This window comes from Sparus aurata, chromosome 22 (assembly GCF_900880675.1).
Source record: "Sparus aurata chromosome 22, fSpaAur1.1, whole genome shotgun sequence".
NCBI lineage: Eukaryota > Metazoa > Chordata > Actinopteri > Spariformes > Sparidae > Sparus > Sparus aurata.
Window position 1 is genome coordinate 21677554 of NC_044208.1, and position 13865 is coordinate 21691418.

General features: G+C 42.0%; 1 protein-coding gene across 2 annotated transcripts; it reads left to right on the top strand.

Annotated features, from left to right (window-relative positions):
* Positions 1-35: 35 nt before the first annotated feature.
* Positions 36-7927, top strand: sh3bgrl2 (SH3 domain binding glutamate-rich protein like 2). Of its 2 annotated transcripts, none has more exons than XM_030404431.1 (4): positions 36-330; positions 4523-4708; positions 6202-6282; positions 7038-7927. In XM_030404431.1, exons 1-4 carry the CDS (start codon positions 286-288, stop codon positions 7050-7052), a joined length of 327 nt encoding a protein of 108 aa, XP_030260291.1. In that variant the 5' UTR covers positions 36-285; the 3' UTR covers positions 7053-7927. The 2 variants fall into 2 exon arrangements, with proteins under 2 accessions (XP_030260291.1, XP_030260290.1); XM_030404430.1 differs by lacking the exon at positions 36-330 and adding an exon at positions 3918-4257.
* The last annotated feature ends 5938 nt before the right edge of the window (positions 7928-13865 follow it).

Genomic DNA, 13865 nt, shown 5'->3' on the forward strand with positions numbered 1-13865 from the left:
GTTGTTTTTATTGTGAAACCCACAACCGGAAGTCCAGCGCTTATTATGGTGCGTGGTTGCCGTGAGAGCCTCTGAGAGCCACGGAGAGCAGCGGAGAGACGCTCGCACGCTGTTTTATTATCATGCCTCAGTTTAAATGCTGGGGACGCATGTCTCCTCTCGTCTGAAACGCGGCCCCGCAGGTTTGAAGTCTCTTCTCGAGAGTTTGGAAAAAATAAAAATAAAACGAGACTCGCTGCCCATAAACACTTTTGTTTGTCGACTCGTGCGCATTTGGGATTAAAAATGGTCATCAAGGTTTACATCGCCTCCTCGTCTGGCTCCGTCGCGGTGAGTGTTCTCAAAACGTGTTTATATCGCGTTGACAGTTGCGTGTTTAAAAAGCAGACATATTGCAAAATGCGGACATGCTCGAGCAATCCTATAATCGTATTATAATGAGCATTATGTAATTGTGAAAGTAGTCAGCATCATTCAAGCTGCAGATGCACATTTTTTTTTAATTGGCGGGGTGGATTTCTCCTGTGCAACGCAAATGTTTTCTCATTTTTACAGAATCCCACCTGAGTTGCAGCACCTTTTTTTTTTTTTTTTTTTTTGCAGGAGCCAAATAGATGACACATTCTTGTAAAAAAAACCAAACAAACAAAAAAACTGTCCTTCCTACAGGTGTAACAAAGTGCATGCGTGGTGTGCAAACATGCCTCATTTGCATTATCCAAGGATGTTCAGGGGTGGACAAAATAACAGGAACACCTCATGGCTTCAGAAAGATTGGCAAACATAATCATTTAAAGTGACTCCTAAAAAAAGAGCAGAGTATTGTTTGAATCAAGCTTTCATCACTTTGAAACAATCACCATTATGGTTTTTTTTTTGTGTGTTTTGAGATGTTCCTTGTGTTCGTCCGCTGTGCAATTCTAGGGAGGGGTTCTCACAATCTGAGCGGCTGAGGAGCCAACTTACTCCAAATACGTAAGACTGATGTCAGTGTAGTTCACTAGAAGGCCGTTTACTGTGTGTCTTGTGGACTGCTCAGTTGATTTAACAGAAAATTTCAGCCTCCACAGTGAAAATAATAGCTGGTTGCAGCCTCAGTCCTTGTTGCCCCTTTTGGGAAATAACAGGCCCGTACCATTGAGTCGACCCGGCTGATATTAAGTTTGAGCAGAAAATCATCAAACAACACTCCTGCGCGAATGCTTCGAGCCTTAGGTAATGGCAAAAATGAGTAATATATTTATTTTATCGTGCTCCGGCCCCCTAGAAGAGGGCAGCGCAATCTCCGAGCGTTTACAAAGGAGTTATTTTTAATCCTATGACACATACATTCAAAACACACAGACTCCCTTTCTCTCTCTCTCGCTCTTTCTCTCTCTCACACACACACACACACAAGCACGGTCAGGCACGCCTGGATGGGTCTCACCATTTGGGTCAGTTATGCGAGCGCGGAGGCTCATGTGAATGTGATTCACTCTGAATGCGTTTGAATTGAGTTACAAGTGATTGAATGAAGAGGGAGAAGGTGAGGCTGGATCCCCCTCAGCTGATTGAAAGTGAAAGGGATGGGTTCGCGTGAATGAAAGAAAGAAAGAGAGAGAGAGACACTCCAGTGGCTGAGGCTGAGGCGGTGGAGGAAAATAATTCTGTGTGACGGTCAGGGGCTGAAATCTAGAAAAAAGACATGCCTGACATGAGCGTTAAAAAAGGCAGACTCATGGAGAAGGTACTAATCAAAACACTTCAGCGTCCTCATGAAAATGAGCAGTTCACAGCTTAACAACGGCGGATTAGTGGGGCGGAAATTATCGCCACAGAACGAATGAAGTGTAAATTAGGTTATCCCCCTCCACCTTCTCAGAGGATATGTATCGGAGGTTGGCCTCATCAGACTGTTTGTCCAATTCGTAATGGCTCGATAATGATCCTAAATGTAGTTAGAAAATACTCCCCACTATGTATCCCCACATTATCTGATCTGAGAATGATTACATCAGAATCAACAATCAATAAATTGTCAGCTATGAAATTAACTATTTTCACAATCGGACAAGGGTAATTTTTCTTCTGCTTTTATTGGTTCTTATGCATTTAAAAGGTCTTGAAAGTTAAAAAGGTCAAAGTCTGCACCAACTGGAACTCCTCTCTCAACCAGAAAACGCTGCTCCCGAAGCGCCTCGTCAGTACCCCTGCCTTTAATTCTGGGACTTTGTGACATCACACTTTGTCACCATGTCACACAATGCCTATATTCACAAGTGAAGCTAAGTGGTAGCTGAAAACACAACATGCGTGGTGAGCGATCAGTGTCTCAGGCATGTGTGAGCTGAGCAATCGGAGCAGGCTGGAATGAGGTTTTTTAAAGGAACAGCAGCTGAAAAACAGAGCGTCATAGACAGAGGAGGGGATACAGTGCTTGTGTATGAGAAAAATGAACGTGAACCTATTAAAATAAAATGATGAACCTGAAAATGAAGACGACAAAGGTCCCACTTGTAAGAAAGCAGTTTTTTGTTTGTTTTTTTTTCCAATGCGTCACTCAAAAAGAAACTTTTCTTACAAATGTGATGGTTTTGTTTCTTTATTTCTTTATGTTTGGGCTGTGAACAAAACAAAACAAAACATTGGTCATCTTGGGCTTTGGAACAAAACATTTTCCACCATTTTGGGACAGATTATGGACCAACCAACTAATGGTTCAGTCCAGAAAATGATTGAAAGGTTAAGCGATAATAGACTTGCTGCTAGCCTCATCGTTAGCTCCAACAAATGTTGATCAGGATGGACATAATTCATGTGTTTCTTTTTTTTTTTTAATTTTCATTACATTTCCTCTCTCTGTCCGCGGATTAGTCTTAACCCCCAGTTAATCTCCACATTTCAGAACGTGCTCACAAACAATGCATGCATACTCCTATACTGTGATGAGTGTTTGGATGTCCTACATGCGCACACACACACACACACACACACACACACACACACACACACACACACACACACACACACACACACACACACACACACACACACACGGACAAAAAAAAAATCTGAACTCACCCATCCTCTGACACACACTCTCCTTCACCCTCACCGGGGGGAACCTCTTTCATTATTTAGACTCACGCTGCCTGTCTGTGAGCACAGAGGGGAAGGTCGTATCATTTATATGGAAGCCAGCGATGTGACACACGGTACAGAGGAGAAAATAACATTCCTTGTGGAGTTTTAACCTTTGACCGGAACAAACAGACAATCTGTATCCTTGAAATGAATCTGCTTTGCTGTGAGAGCCCAGATAAAGCTGTTTTTGATAGACAGGCTGTGTGTCCGGAACAATCCCTTACTGTCTTTAAGGTAAAACAAAAGCTCCATTGTGGCCTTTAGCATCATTAAAATAATGGACACATTATTGTTTTTGTCTTCTCGATCAAAGGCAGAATTATCTAGAGAGATGCTTACAGGATACTTGATAATAAATGATAGTGTTCAGCCACAAACTAAGCCCATGTTTATAGTCGTCCACACTGCTTGCCCTCAAATTGTTTTTGAATAATCAGCCCCTTTTGTGATGTTAATGAACGCTCTGTGCATACATAGACATAATGCAAGGTAGCTGTGAATGAAAAAAAGGCACAAAACAAAACTCGAACATCAGGACGGAGAGGAGAAAGAAGCTCGCTCACAGTGGCAGGTCTGAGACATATGGACTGTGTATCTGTGTATAATTTGTTTGTGACATCCTCCTTCCGTGGGAGTTTTTCTGTCTTCTAAAATTATCCTTGGACTTTTTTTTCTCCCTTTTTTTTTTTTCCCTCAGCATTCACAAACACTGTCACGCAGTTTTTTTCAACCGCACACAGAGCCTCCCAGAGCACACGGGACAATACCACAGGGAGCTGTTGCATCCGTCCCATTGACCAAAGATGGGAAAGGAAACACGCAACATCCCAATTCATTACTTTTAAGAAAAGAAGATGGCTATTAATAGCTCATTTTCAGTCGATAACCTCACAAAAACTCCTCCTTCTGATGTGATAAAAGGTCATAGCGTACCGTATAGGAAAAAATAATTATGCCGGCTTTCCGGTTTCAAGGCTTAGCTCTTCCACTAATCAATAATCCTTCTTAATGTCCCCGTTACCAGAGGAGTCGCTGTGCAATGAATACATATGCTCCACATGTGTGTGTGAGTGTGGTTCGATGGGTGTCAGCTTACGGTTTGTTATTGCAGGAACAGCAGACGGAGACAGGGTGAATGTCTCTCTCTCACACACACACACACACACGCACGCACGCACGCACGCACGCACGCACGCACGCACGCACGCACGCACGCACACACACAGTCCAGAGTCCAGCTGCGCTTCATTTACAAGCATACACACGAAGGCAATATGAGATTGTCTTTGTAAATATTGTTGACTGTCTTTCTTTTTAATGTAATGTAATTTAAAGTCAACCATCTCTCCCACTCAAACCCTCCTCCACCCTTCTTTCTTTCATTTATTTGTCATAGGTAAAGAAGCACCAGCAGGCAGTGGTGGGTTTCCTGGAGGCCAATCGAATCAGCTTCCAGGAAGTAGACATCACCATGCTGGAGGAGCAGAGGCTCTGGATGTACCGTAACATCCCCAGAGACAAGCAGCCGGAGAAGGGCAACCCGCTGCCTCCGCAGATCTTCAACGAGGATCGCTACTGTGGGGTACGATGGGGATTTGTTACTTTTTTTTTTAATGAGAAACCATCTGTTTGGTAGTTCTGTACAGCACATTGTTGTTGGAGCATTTGTTCTTTAAAGGTACAATATGAAGTTTTTTCACTGATTCTCCTCAAAATGCATCACATGTGTTCTTAACGATGACCAACAGCTGTACCGCCCACTGCAGTCTTGCAGTCTAAATATCTTCATCATGTCCCCCTGTCTTCATCACTAGCAGTTAAAAAGATGGGTGACACTACAATATATTCCAAAATGTCTTCTTTCAGTTCGGCCCATCTGTTGACATGGAGGGAGAGGGGGCTTTATACTGCAGCCAGCCACCAGGGGGCGATCAGTATGAGTTGGCCTCACTTTTGGGGAGCTGTCATCTCATCCATCGCTATGCTTTATATATTCAATGGCGCTCTCTGAACACCATGATGTGTTATGAGACACAAACCTCAGCAAAACATTGATCTGAGGCAACACTGGTGGTTCAAATCTACAGAGGGAACCTCTTAAAGTCACAGCCACCACCTCCATCTCTTCCACCCATTTTCTTTTTTCTTAAAGATTTTTTCCGGCATAGACACCTTTATTAAGCAGTAGACAGATAAGAAATATGGGAAAGAGAGAGGATGTGACATGCAGCAAAGGACCTCCGGCTGGAATCGACCCGGGGTCAGCTGTGTATGTGGCATGCACGCTAACCACTCGACCACCTGCGCGCCCCTCCACCCATTTTCTTACTGTAGTTATGAAGGTGGGGAATGGGGGGGGGGGGGGGGGGGGGGGTGGTTGCTAAATCGGACTTCAACCACATTGTTAAGAAGTGTAAAATAAGTTTTTACCAGCTGAGAACAAAACATACTCATCGGTCCGTTAGCTACTACGGCGGCCCTTCAAGCTAACTCAAGCTGATAGTTGTTTTGTAGGCTGGCCACAGGTTGCTTGTTTACTTAAATAGCCTTAAATTTGATTGGATGAATGTTTGCCACCGAGTTTGAATGAGTCACACTGTAAGCATTTTACAGGGAGAGCAGACGGAGGTGTTGATGCATTTTGTTTTAGTTGTGATTAGAATCAAACAAACACGAGACAACCGAACAGTCAATACAGGGTGAGAGGATTAGGGTTAGAATTTATTTTAAAAAGTGGAAGCCATGAGATTTAAGTTCTTATGTACATGGTTGAGCTAACTATTCTGGAGAATGAGTTTGATCGGTTAGTGCTTGCCAGTTTATGTCCTCCTGCTTTGCGAGCTTCTCTGTAATCCTGTCGTAATCCAGTTTCATGGATGGGGCAGATTATCTGCTCTGCTCTGCTCTGCCTGCCGTCACCGCACTCACTGGCCAACACTACTCTGCAGTGTCACGGTGATTTATATTAAAAGCAGCAATGTTTGGTGGGGATGTTTACAACCATCTTTCAAACTTGTAGAGATTATGTAACACTCAACATCCTCATTTTTTTTGTTCTTGTGCCTCCTCCCTCAGGACTATGAAGACTTCTTCCAGTCAAAGGAGAACAACACTGTGTTTACATTCCTTGGGCTCAGCTCCCAGCCGTCAGTGAAAGTAAGGGAGAGTCTACGAACACTAACGCATGCAATCAGATTCTGAGATCCAGAAACAAACTGCCGTCCCTGTGGTATAAATCAACGAGGTTTGCTGTCAGTCCCGACTTCCTCAAACACAAAACAGGGCAACATGTCTCCACAGTGCTGGATCAGCAGCTCTAGTTTCTGCAAGCTGAAACGTTCACGTTGCAACTTATTGGTATTTCATCAGCTTTTTGTGGTGGAGTAAAAAAAAAAAAAAGGGAAGTCCTCTTATGTGCAGACCGATCCTCCCCTCAACCTGTATGTGCTGCTGCTGTGTTTCCCGAAGATCCCCTTAGAAAATCGAGATAATCATCATTCTTACATTAATCACTGTTCGAGGGTGAATTTGATCAGGAAAATGAATCGTCACTCAGTAGAATATCTCACATCTTCAGCTTAGAACTGGGTAACGTCGGTCTCTTTTGGCTGAAAACAGAAATCACAGTGACCAGTAGATGATCCAATTGTCGAGCATCAAATTTCCATTTATCACAGAAGAGTAGTTATTGAATTTTCCCCCCGGTCCATCCTTTTGCTGTCCCCCTCCAAGACGTTGATTGGATAACTGAGTTAAAAGAGATCTGATTACGAATAAACCAGCAGGGCGTTGCGGATGGATTGAGTCTGGAATGTTCAGCAGAGAAGTCCGGCTGTGCAGCATACTGTATAATGTGCTTCAGACAGACGATACTTATTCAATCTCTATTCCCTTTTTCTGTTCATCTCTAGGATTCTGAGTCGTAGCCTAGAGTCCAACTGCTGGTATGTGACATCCAGGAACCCTCCAAATACGAGGACAAAACCCCGCATCACCTCCTGTTCCTGCGTCTGTTCCTTCTGCTCTGATGCCACCGTGTTGCCAAACGTCCGACCCAGTGGATTCCACCCTGTACGACCTCTCCTGACTTGAGGAATCAACATTCCACCATCACATCCAAGAAGTGGTCTGATTCTCGCAGAATTGGATGAACTCTATAACGGATGCTTTTTGTGTTTCCTGTATTATCTTTAACACATTGTGACAAACAATGTCAGTAGCATAAATGCTGTGCAAGCTAGAAGACAATGTAGCAGCTTCTGCATAACTCGCTTTAGGTCAACCTACAGCGCAAGTTGACGGGGAAGAACTGATCAGGCGCAAGTCACCTGAACACACACCTATACTGTGTGTGTGTGCACGCCTTATTGTGTACGTGTGTATCCGTCTCAATCAGCAGATGTTAATGAAGGCCGCGTCAAGTGAGGGGACCTGAGAGGCAGCACTTGACTCAACCTGAAACAACCCGAGGCCTATAGCCATCACGTCCGGCGGTGCGTGTGTTTGTGTGTGCATGTGTGGGAGTGAGGATTGCTTTCTCAGCGGTGAGGGTGACACTCCAGCTTATCACAAAGCAGAAGACACCAAATGCTAAAGTATCCTAAAACATATGCATAAAGCTTATACGTCATATCATTGCTAGCATTTGTGCTAAGTTCGTAGTCACCACGGTCAAATAAAACAAACTTTGTTCTTGTACCGTTCCACTGCCAAACTAATTTGATTGACGGACAGGGTTTGCGTTATTTGATACTTCATATTTCTTATTGTCTACAAATCCAATAAAAAAAACTGAAGTCAACAATGTGTAAGTCTGTCTCTCAGCCCTACTGTAATCCTACCATAGACTGTATAAAACATGAACATAGTCTCACAGGTTTGTGAAGAGCCACTGTGAGGTTCAGTGAGGTGTCTCCAGCCTCAGTGCCTGACTCTGCCAAACTCAGTCCTAATGAAAAATGGGAAAGCAACCAATTTGGTCTCTAGTGAATTTTAACAGCTGCAATCTGATGTCTGTGAGACTGAGTCGAGCACTACAGCGTCCATGTTCATTATAGTGAAGGGGCACGTCACACGGTACACAAAGTCACCTCCTGCCTGTACAGATGGCATGGACAGGGAAATTAGCTAAAGTCACCAAAAGGTGTTTTTTTGTACCGGGCTGTCAACATGGGCACTTTTAATGTGGGAGTCTATGGGGATCAAATGTCCATGCAGTTCAGCATTGGCTTAATTTCTCACCGCTGCTGGCTGAAGACTCCAACAAGTTGGTATCAAATATGTAGATTAATTTCATAGAGAGGCAAAGTAATTTCCTAAATCAGCTGGGCGTTGTAGTTTTTAGCAAACGTCACTCAAACAGTTGACAGCAGTCCAGTTTTGGGGGACGACTACACATTTGGGCTCTAATGAAATATTTGCAGTTGCAATCGGAGTCAAAAACTATATGCCAAGGTTTATTATAATGAAGGAACTCATCACATTGTGATGAGACATCACATTTCTCCTTTAATCAAGGCCACTGCAGACAAAACACGCTTACAGTCAGGGCTACATGAGCTGTAGGAGTGCTCCTCACAGATTAGATAAGTCTTATCTGAAAGAGATAAGAAATGATAGTTTGTCGCTGAGAGATAAATGAGCAGCAAAGCACTGCGATCAGCTTCCCCTGCTGCGACTCACCTTCTCTCTACATAGTTTCAAATGTGTAAGTGAACACACGATGAAGTGTGAGGAGACCTCGTTCTGTGCGCTGATAGACTGATGAATCCTGGTCAACTCTTGGTCCTCCAGTCTTTATTCTATGTTCTCTCTCTCACTAACACCAACACACAGCATCCTTATTAAATTATCATGGGTGGGTGGTTGACCACCTCCTTTAATGTTCACAAATGAAGGACACACACAAACAGATCCGCCCTCGCGCGCCTTTCCTCCCTGAATGTTGTGCCATCATGTGAAAGGATATGTAATTTTCACTTTTATAAAATCACGTCGGGGACATCATATTCTATATATCTCTGTCACTGTCCACACTGAAGACATTCCTGTTTGGCAGAGTTGTAATCCTCATTTATTTTCAAATCATGTGATGACTTTTTTGTGATTTCTATTTTTTGTTAAATGGATACCAGCAAGCCTGTTTTGGGCCACAAACTGGCTAAAGGTGCTTATGCTGCACTCCTCTGCCTGTGACTGTTTTGTGTTGAGAATCACACTGATGACACTATTCTGCATTTGTATTTGACACAAGGAGGAAGTTTATGTTAAAGGGTGGGAATCATAGATTAACAACTTGTTTGGTACAATTCATGAAATGTTGAAGACGATAGATCATGACACAGAAATTCTGTGATATTTGATATTTGGCAAGGCAAGCATCCAACAATACATGATGATAACTGTCTCACTAAAAAGCACATTAATTATCTATTTACTGAATTGTGGTCTCAGATTTACAGGATTTGACATGAACAGAGATGAAACAATGTGTGTGTGTGTGTGTGTGTATATATATATGTGTATATGTACATATCTATATCTATATATCTATATATCTATATATATATATATAGGGTTTTAGTTTCAGGCCTCTTTAAAGTGAAACTCTCGCCAAAATGCAACCTAGGCTTTGTTTGTGAATGTATATGAGTCAAACCTTAGTGTAAAAGCATAATTACAACGAAAGAGGCACTTTAAAGATTTATCATATTTTCGTTTTCAGGTCAAACTCATTTTCAATGGGAGTGCTTGGGGCAAATTAGTAATGGCATCAAAATCTCACGTGACTTTTCTGGCTTTTGATTTTAGTATTGTTTCTTATATAAGGCTCCTTTTTCAACTTCAATGTCGAATTGTTTTTCGCAAATGACAAAACAATAAATTACCTTTGCATTTATATGGAACTAAGCTTTAGGAGCGGTCCACCTTAACTCTCCTCCATGTAACGTCGTATTCGGAGATCGACACTTCTCACTGGCAGGAAGGCGGCGAGCAGAGGAAACATCTGCTAAGGTGAGTTGTTCAAAAACTCTCTTTTTAGTAAACTCTGTGCACGCAAACAATGCTCTCAATGCTCGTGTTCACGTGTAGAGACCCTGGTGACACTACAAGCAAAGTTTCATGTTATGTCGAGCCTTCTTAGTGTTTTAAAAATAGCAATTTTGATGCTATTGCTAATTTGCCCCAAGCACTCCCATTTAAAATGAGTTTGACCCTAAAACGAAAATACGGTAAACCTTAATATTATCTCTTTTGTCGTAATTATGCTTTTACACGAAGGTTTGACTCATATACATTCACAAAAAAAGCCTAGGTTGCATTTTGGAGAGAATGACCACAATTTGTACATGTCCATGTGTGTCTCCATTCCAGTGTAAAATCATAAGTCATAAACTGTCAAAAGGCCAAACTACAAGAAAACAGAGTAGTTCTACAGTTAAAATGTTTAAAGCAAGAATATAACAATATATACAATATTCCAAAATAATTTGCTTCTTGATTCAGTTTTCATTATTCCTGTTATATTTCCACAGAGAACTGTCGCTTCAGGGAGCGATTCAATTTATGTATACCTCTTTGTTTTTCTTTGACTTTTTGACAGCTGTTGTCCAATCACAGAGGGAGATTTTAAAATGTCCACCTTTGTCTTCTGAAGATCAATCTGCAGCCCTTTTGTAGCGATGGTAATTTTGTCTTTTGATGGACACACAACTCAAATCACAAACACTGCAAAAGAATGCCTTGTGATTGATTAGCGAGCAGAAGTCAAAAACAGACTGTGGGGTCAGCAGAAGAGAAAAAGACTGTAAAACAGCAATGAATAAGAGTGAGGGGGTCGCTGGACCAACTGTGGGCTGACTCAGTGGTGAGTAGCTGATCTGGCAGCCAGGTGGAGACATTCGATGACCGGCAGAGGGAGGCTCTGCAGTGGCAGCTGGTGGAGAGGTGAGGAATGGCAGATCTAGAGATAGATGGGATGTTAGAAAGGAATAAGAAGGAGAAATGTCAGAATATTTTGACACGGCAAGGCTTTTGTTGTGCCTGTGAATTTAAATCTTTAATCTGATCATTTCTTCATGGTTAGAGCTTGTCTTTGATATGCTCTGTGGAGTAACTGAATGGATGTTTGTTTTCCAAACCATTTCTTCTAATCAGACACCAGTAAACTAACAGGTACACTGATGATTCAAAACACTGTATTTTATTCTACAAACCCAGCAGGTAAAAGTCCTTACTGTTTAAATACTTTTGAACTTCAACAACTGTAAATGGTGCACATTGACATACTCCAGCATGTAAAAGAAAATGGGCTAAATAGAGTTGATGAGTTGTAATACCATTTCCCATCAGAGAGTGATGCATATCTCTGTGTCTGTAATGATTTACCCAGACATCAATATGTGTTTAACCTGCTGTCCAAACCTCGGTATCCTCAGATCATTCAACCGTACTTGACTGAGGTTACTGGGTCTAGTAGTATTGTCACCACTTCTGGAGCTTCTACCTGTGCTGCTGTCATGACACTATTAGTATTGGATCTCATTTCCTCGCGCTATACCACTGGGACACAACAAACGCAATGTTTCTTACTCAGAGAAAGAAAGAACGTGATGTATACGTATGCTGAATGCACAAGAAGGGCCAAATGATTAAGAATTTGTCACAAACAGTGTTTCACAAAGTGTAGCAAGTCTGTGCCAACTCAGCAGCTTACAAAACCGGGCAATTTTATGAGGGAGTTTGGGAAATTTATCTCCCTTTTCATCTCCATGCCATTGTTGACAGTATATGATGTGGCTGCTTGGACCTATAGTATGTTAGTGTTCAAGTTTGCTGTCTATTGTAGTGCAAAATGTTCTAAAATGCTGTAAATTCTGGTTATTAACTGTAATATTTAAGTTAACTTTGTGTCCTTTTTTTTGGCTTTGCCTTTCTATCTTGTTAATCCTCTTGCAACCCCTAAGATTTATATTGGGGTTCATGCTGGCTGGGAACCAACCGGTCTAGAGCGCTGTAGTTCTCAACGTGGACAACCTTTCATTGTCAATGTCAGGGATTTTTGAAGCACTGCAGTCACTCTGTGGTTCCAGCTAGTAGAAAAATACAGCAAAAACATAAAGAATGACAAAGGCAAGAAACTTTATAATGAAATTTCAAGCAGGGCCATGACTATGAATTTAAGAGGTTTTTTAACATAGTATCTAAAGGCAATGCTGAAAAATTAAGACAGCTCCCAGTTCGATTTGGAAGAGCAATTCCTTTAGAAAGATGCATTACGTCCTCACAGGGTGTACGTGTTAATGGCATCTTTTATTTCAACAGAAAATACTTGCACATAGATATGTATCAATTTATTAACAGGACATAGTACAAAGACAGGGATACAAAAAAAAGTTTCAGGGTCCTGGTTCTCTGAATTTCTTGTCTTATTCAGAAATCGGTCAAAACCCAAAACCTTTTCATTGAAATCATGTCAAAATAACTACAGCATAAAGGGGAAGTTCAAGATGTGGGTTTCTTTGTGAAATGGCTTAACTTGCAACTGTAACCGGAGGCAAATTAAGGAAATTTGTTATGTGTGAGCAACAGATGGCTTAACCAGGCAACTCAAAAATGCTGAATGGGCAAGTCAGTGAGGAAATGTCTTGTACAGCTTGCATGTGATCTGACAGGATGTATTTGTGGACAAGAAGCAAAAAGAACAATATGTCGTGAAGAATTTTCTGAGGTGAAAACTCATTAAAGTTACAGTGGCAACAGACAGCTCTTCCCCCCTAACGTTTCCAAGTGGAAGTTGCTGTCGATGTTGTCTTCAGCTAACTCTGTCTGTTGCCACTGTAACAGACAGCTCTTCCCCCCTAACGTTTCCAAGTGGAAGTTGTTGTCGATGTTGTCCTCAGAGTTGGCTGGTTAGCTCAGTTAGCCATGCAGCTAGCAGTCCAGGCCGGGAGCTCAGAACACTAGGCCAGTGTTAGGTTGCGTCCGAAATTCCATACTGTACACTACATACTCAATATGTGTACTATTGTTCAACATACTTTTGAGTGAATAACAGTAGTATGCATCTTTTCTGACACACTGTTTAGCGTGGAAGTGACGCACTTCCTGAGAACCTCTTGCCGGTTGCATTGGATATGCGTAACCGTGGTAACCCGTACCAACCTCACCTCTACCAGCAATCTGCAATAATACTCTTTGAATACATCCAATAATAATAATCTAATAATACATCCTTGATATGCATCCAATAAGAAGCCACACAATAATAAATGCGAACCGCAGGCGAACTCGTTAAGTGATGTTGCTGTACTGGGTGTTATAGAGGTGCCGGTAGAGGTGAGGTTGGCATGGGTTACCACGGTGTCGCTGTCCGCCATTGTCTGTTGTGTTGTTGGTGTCATCAGCACTGCATTGCATTGTTGGATATTTATGCCGGCGTAGTGTCCAGTGCTTGCATACTGTAATATTTACCAGAAATAGTATGCACCTCATGTACTATTGGGTTCATACTAAGGTTTCAGACATACTAAAAAATCTCACATACTGTTTTAGCATACTCAATGGCGTGTTAGTATGGAATTTCAGATGCAGCCTTAGTGTTTACAATGCTAGTACAGGAGCGCCAGACCAAGACGGGCCAGCGCTAGCTGATTAGCATGCAAATTTCAGTAGATATCTCTGCAACACAATACATAGATGTTATATTACTTTGCATTGTTGACAGTTGATAATTAATA

Coding starts and splice junctions, on each gene's coding strand:
- sh3bgrl2 (XM_030404430.1), top strand. CDS start 4,135: ATGTCCCCGTTACCAGAGGAGTCGCTGTGCAATGAATACATATGCTCC. Junction 4,258..4,522: donor GAACAGCAGACGGAGACAGG/GTGAATGTCTCT, acceptor TATTTGTCATAG/GTAAAGAAGCACCAGCAGGC. Junction 4,709..6,201: donor ACGAGGATCGCTACTGTGGG/GTACGATGGGGA, acceptor CTCCTCCCTCAG/GACTATGAAGACTTCTTCCA.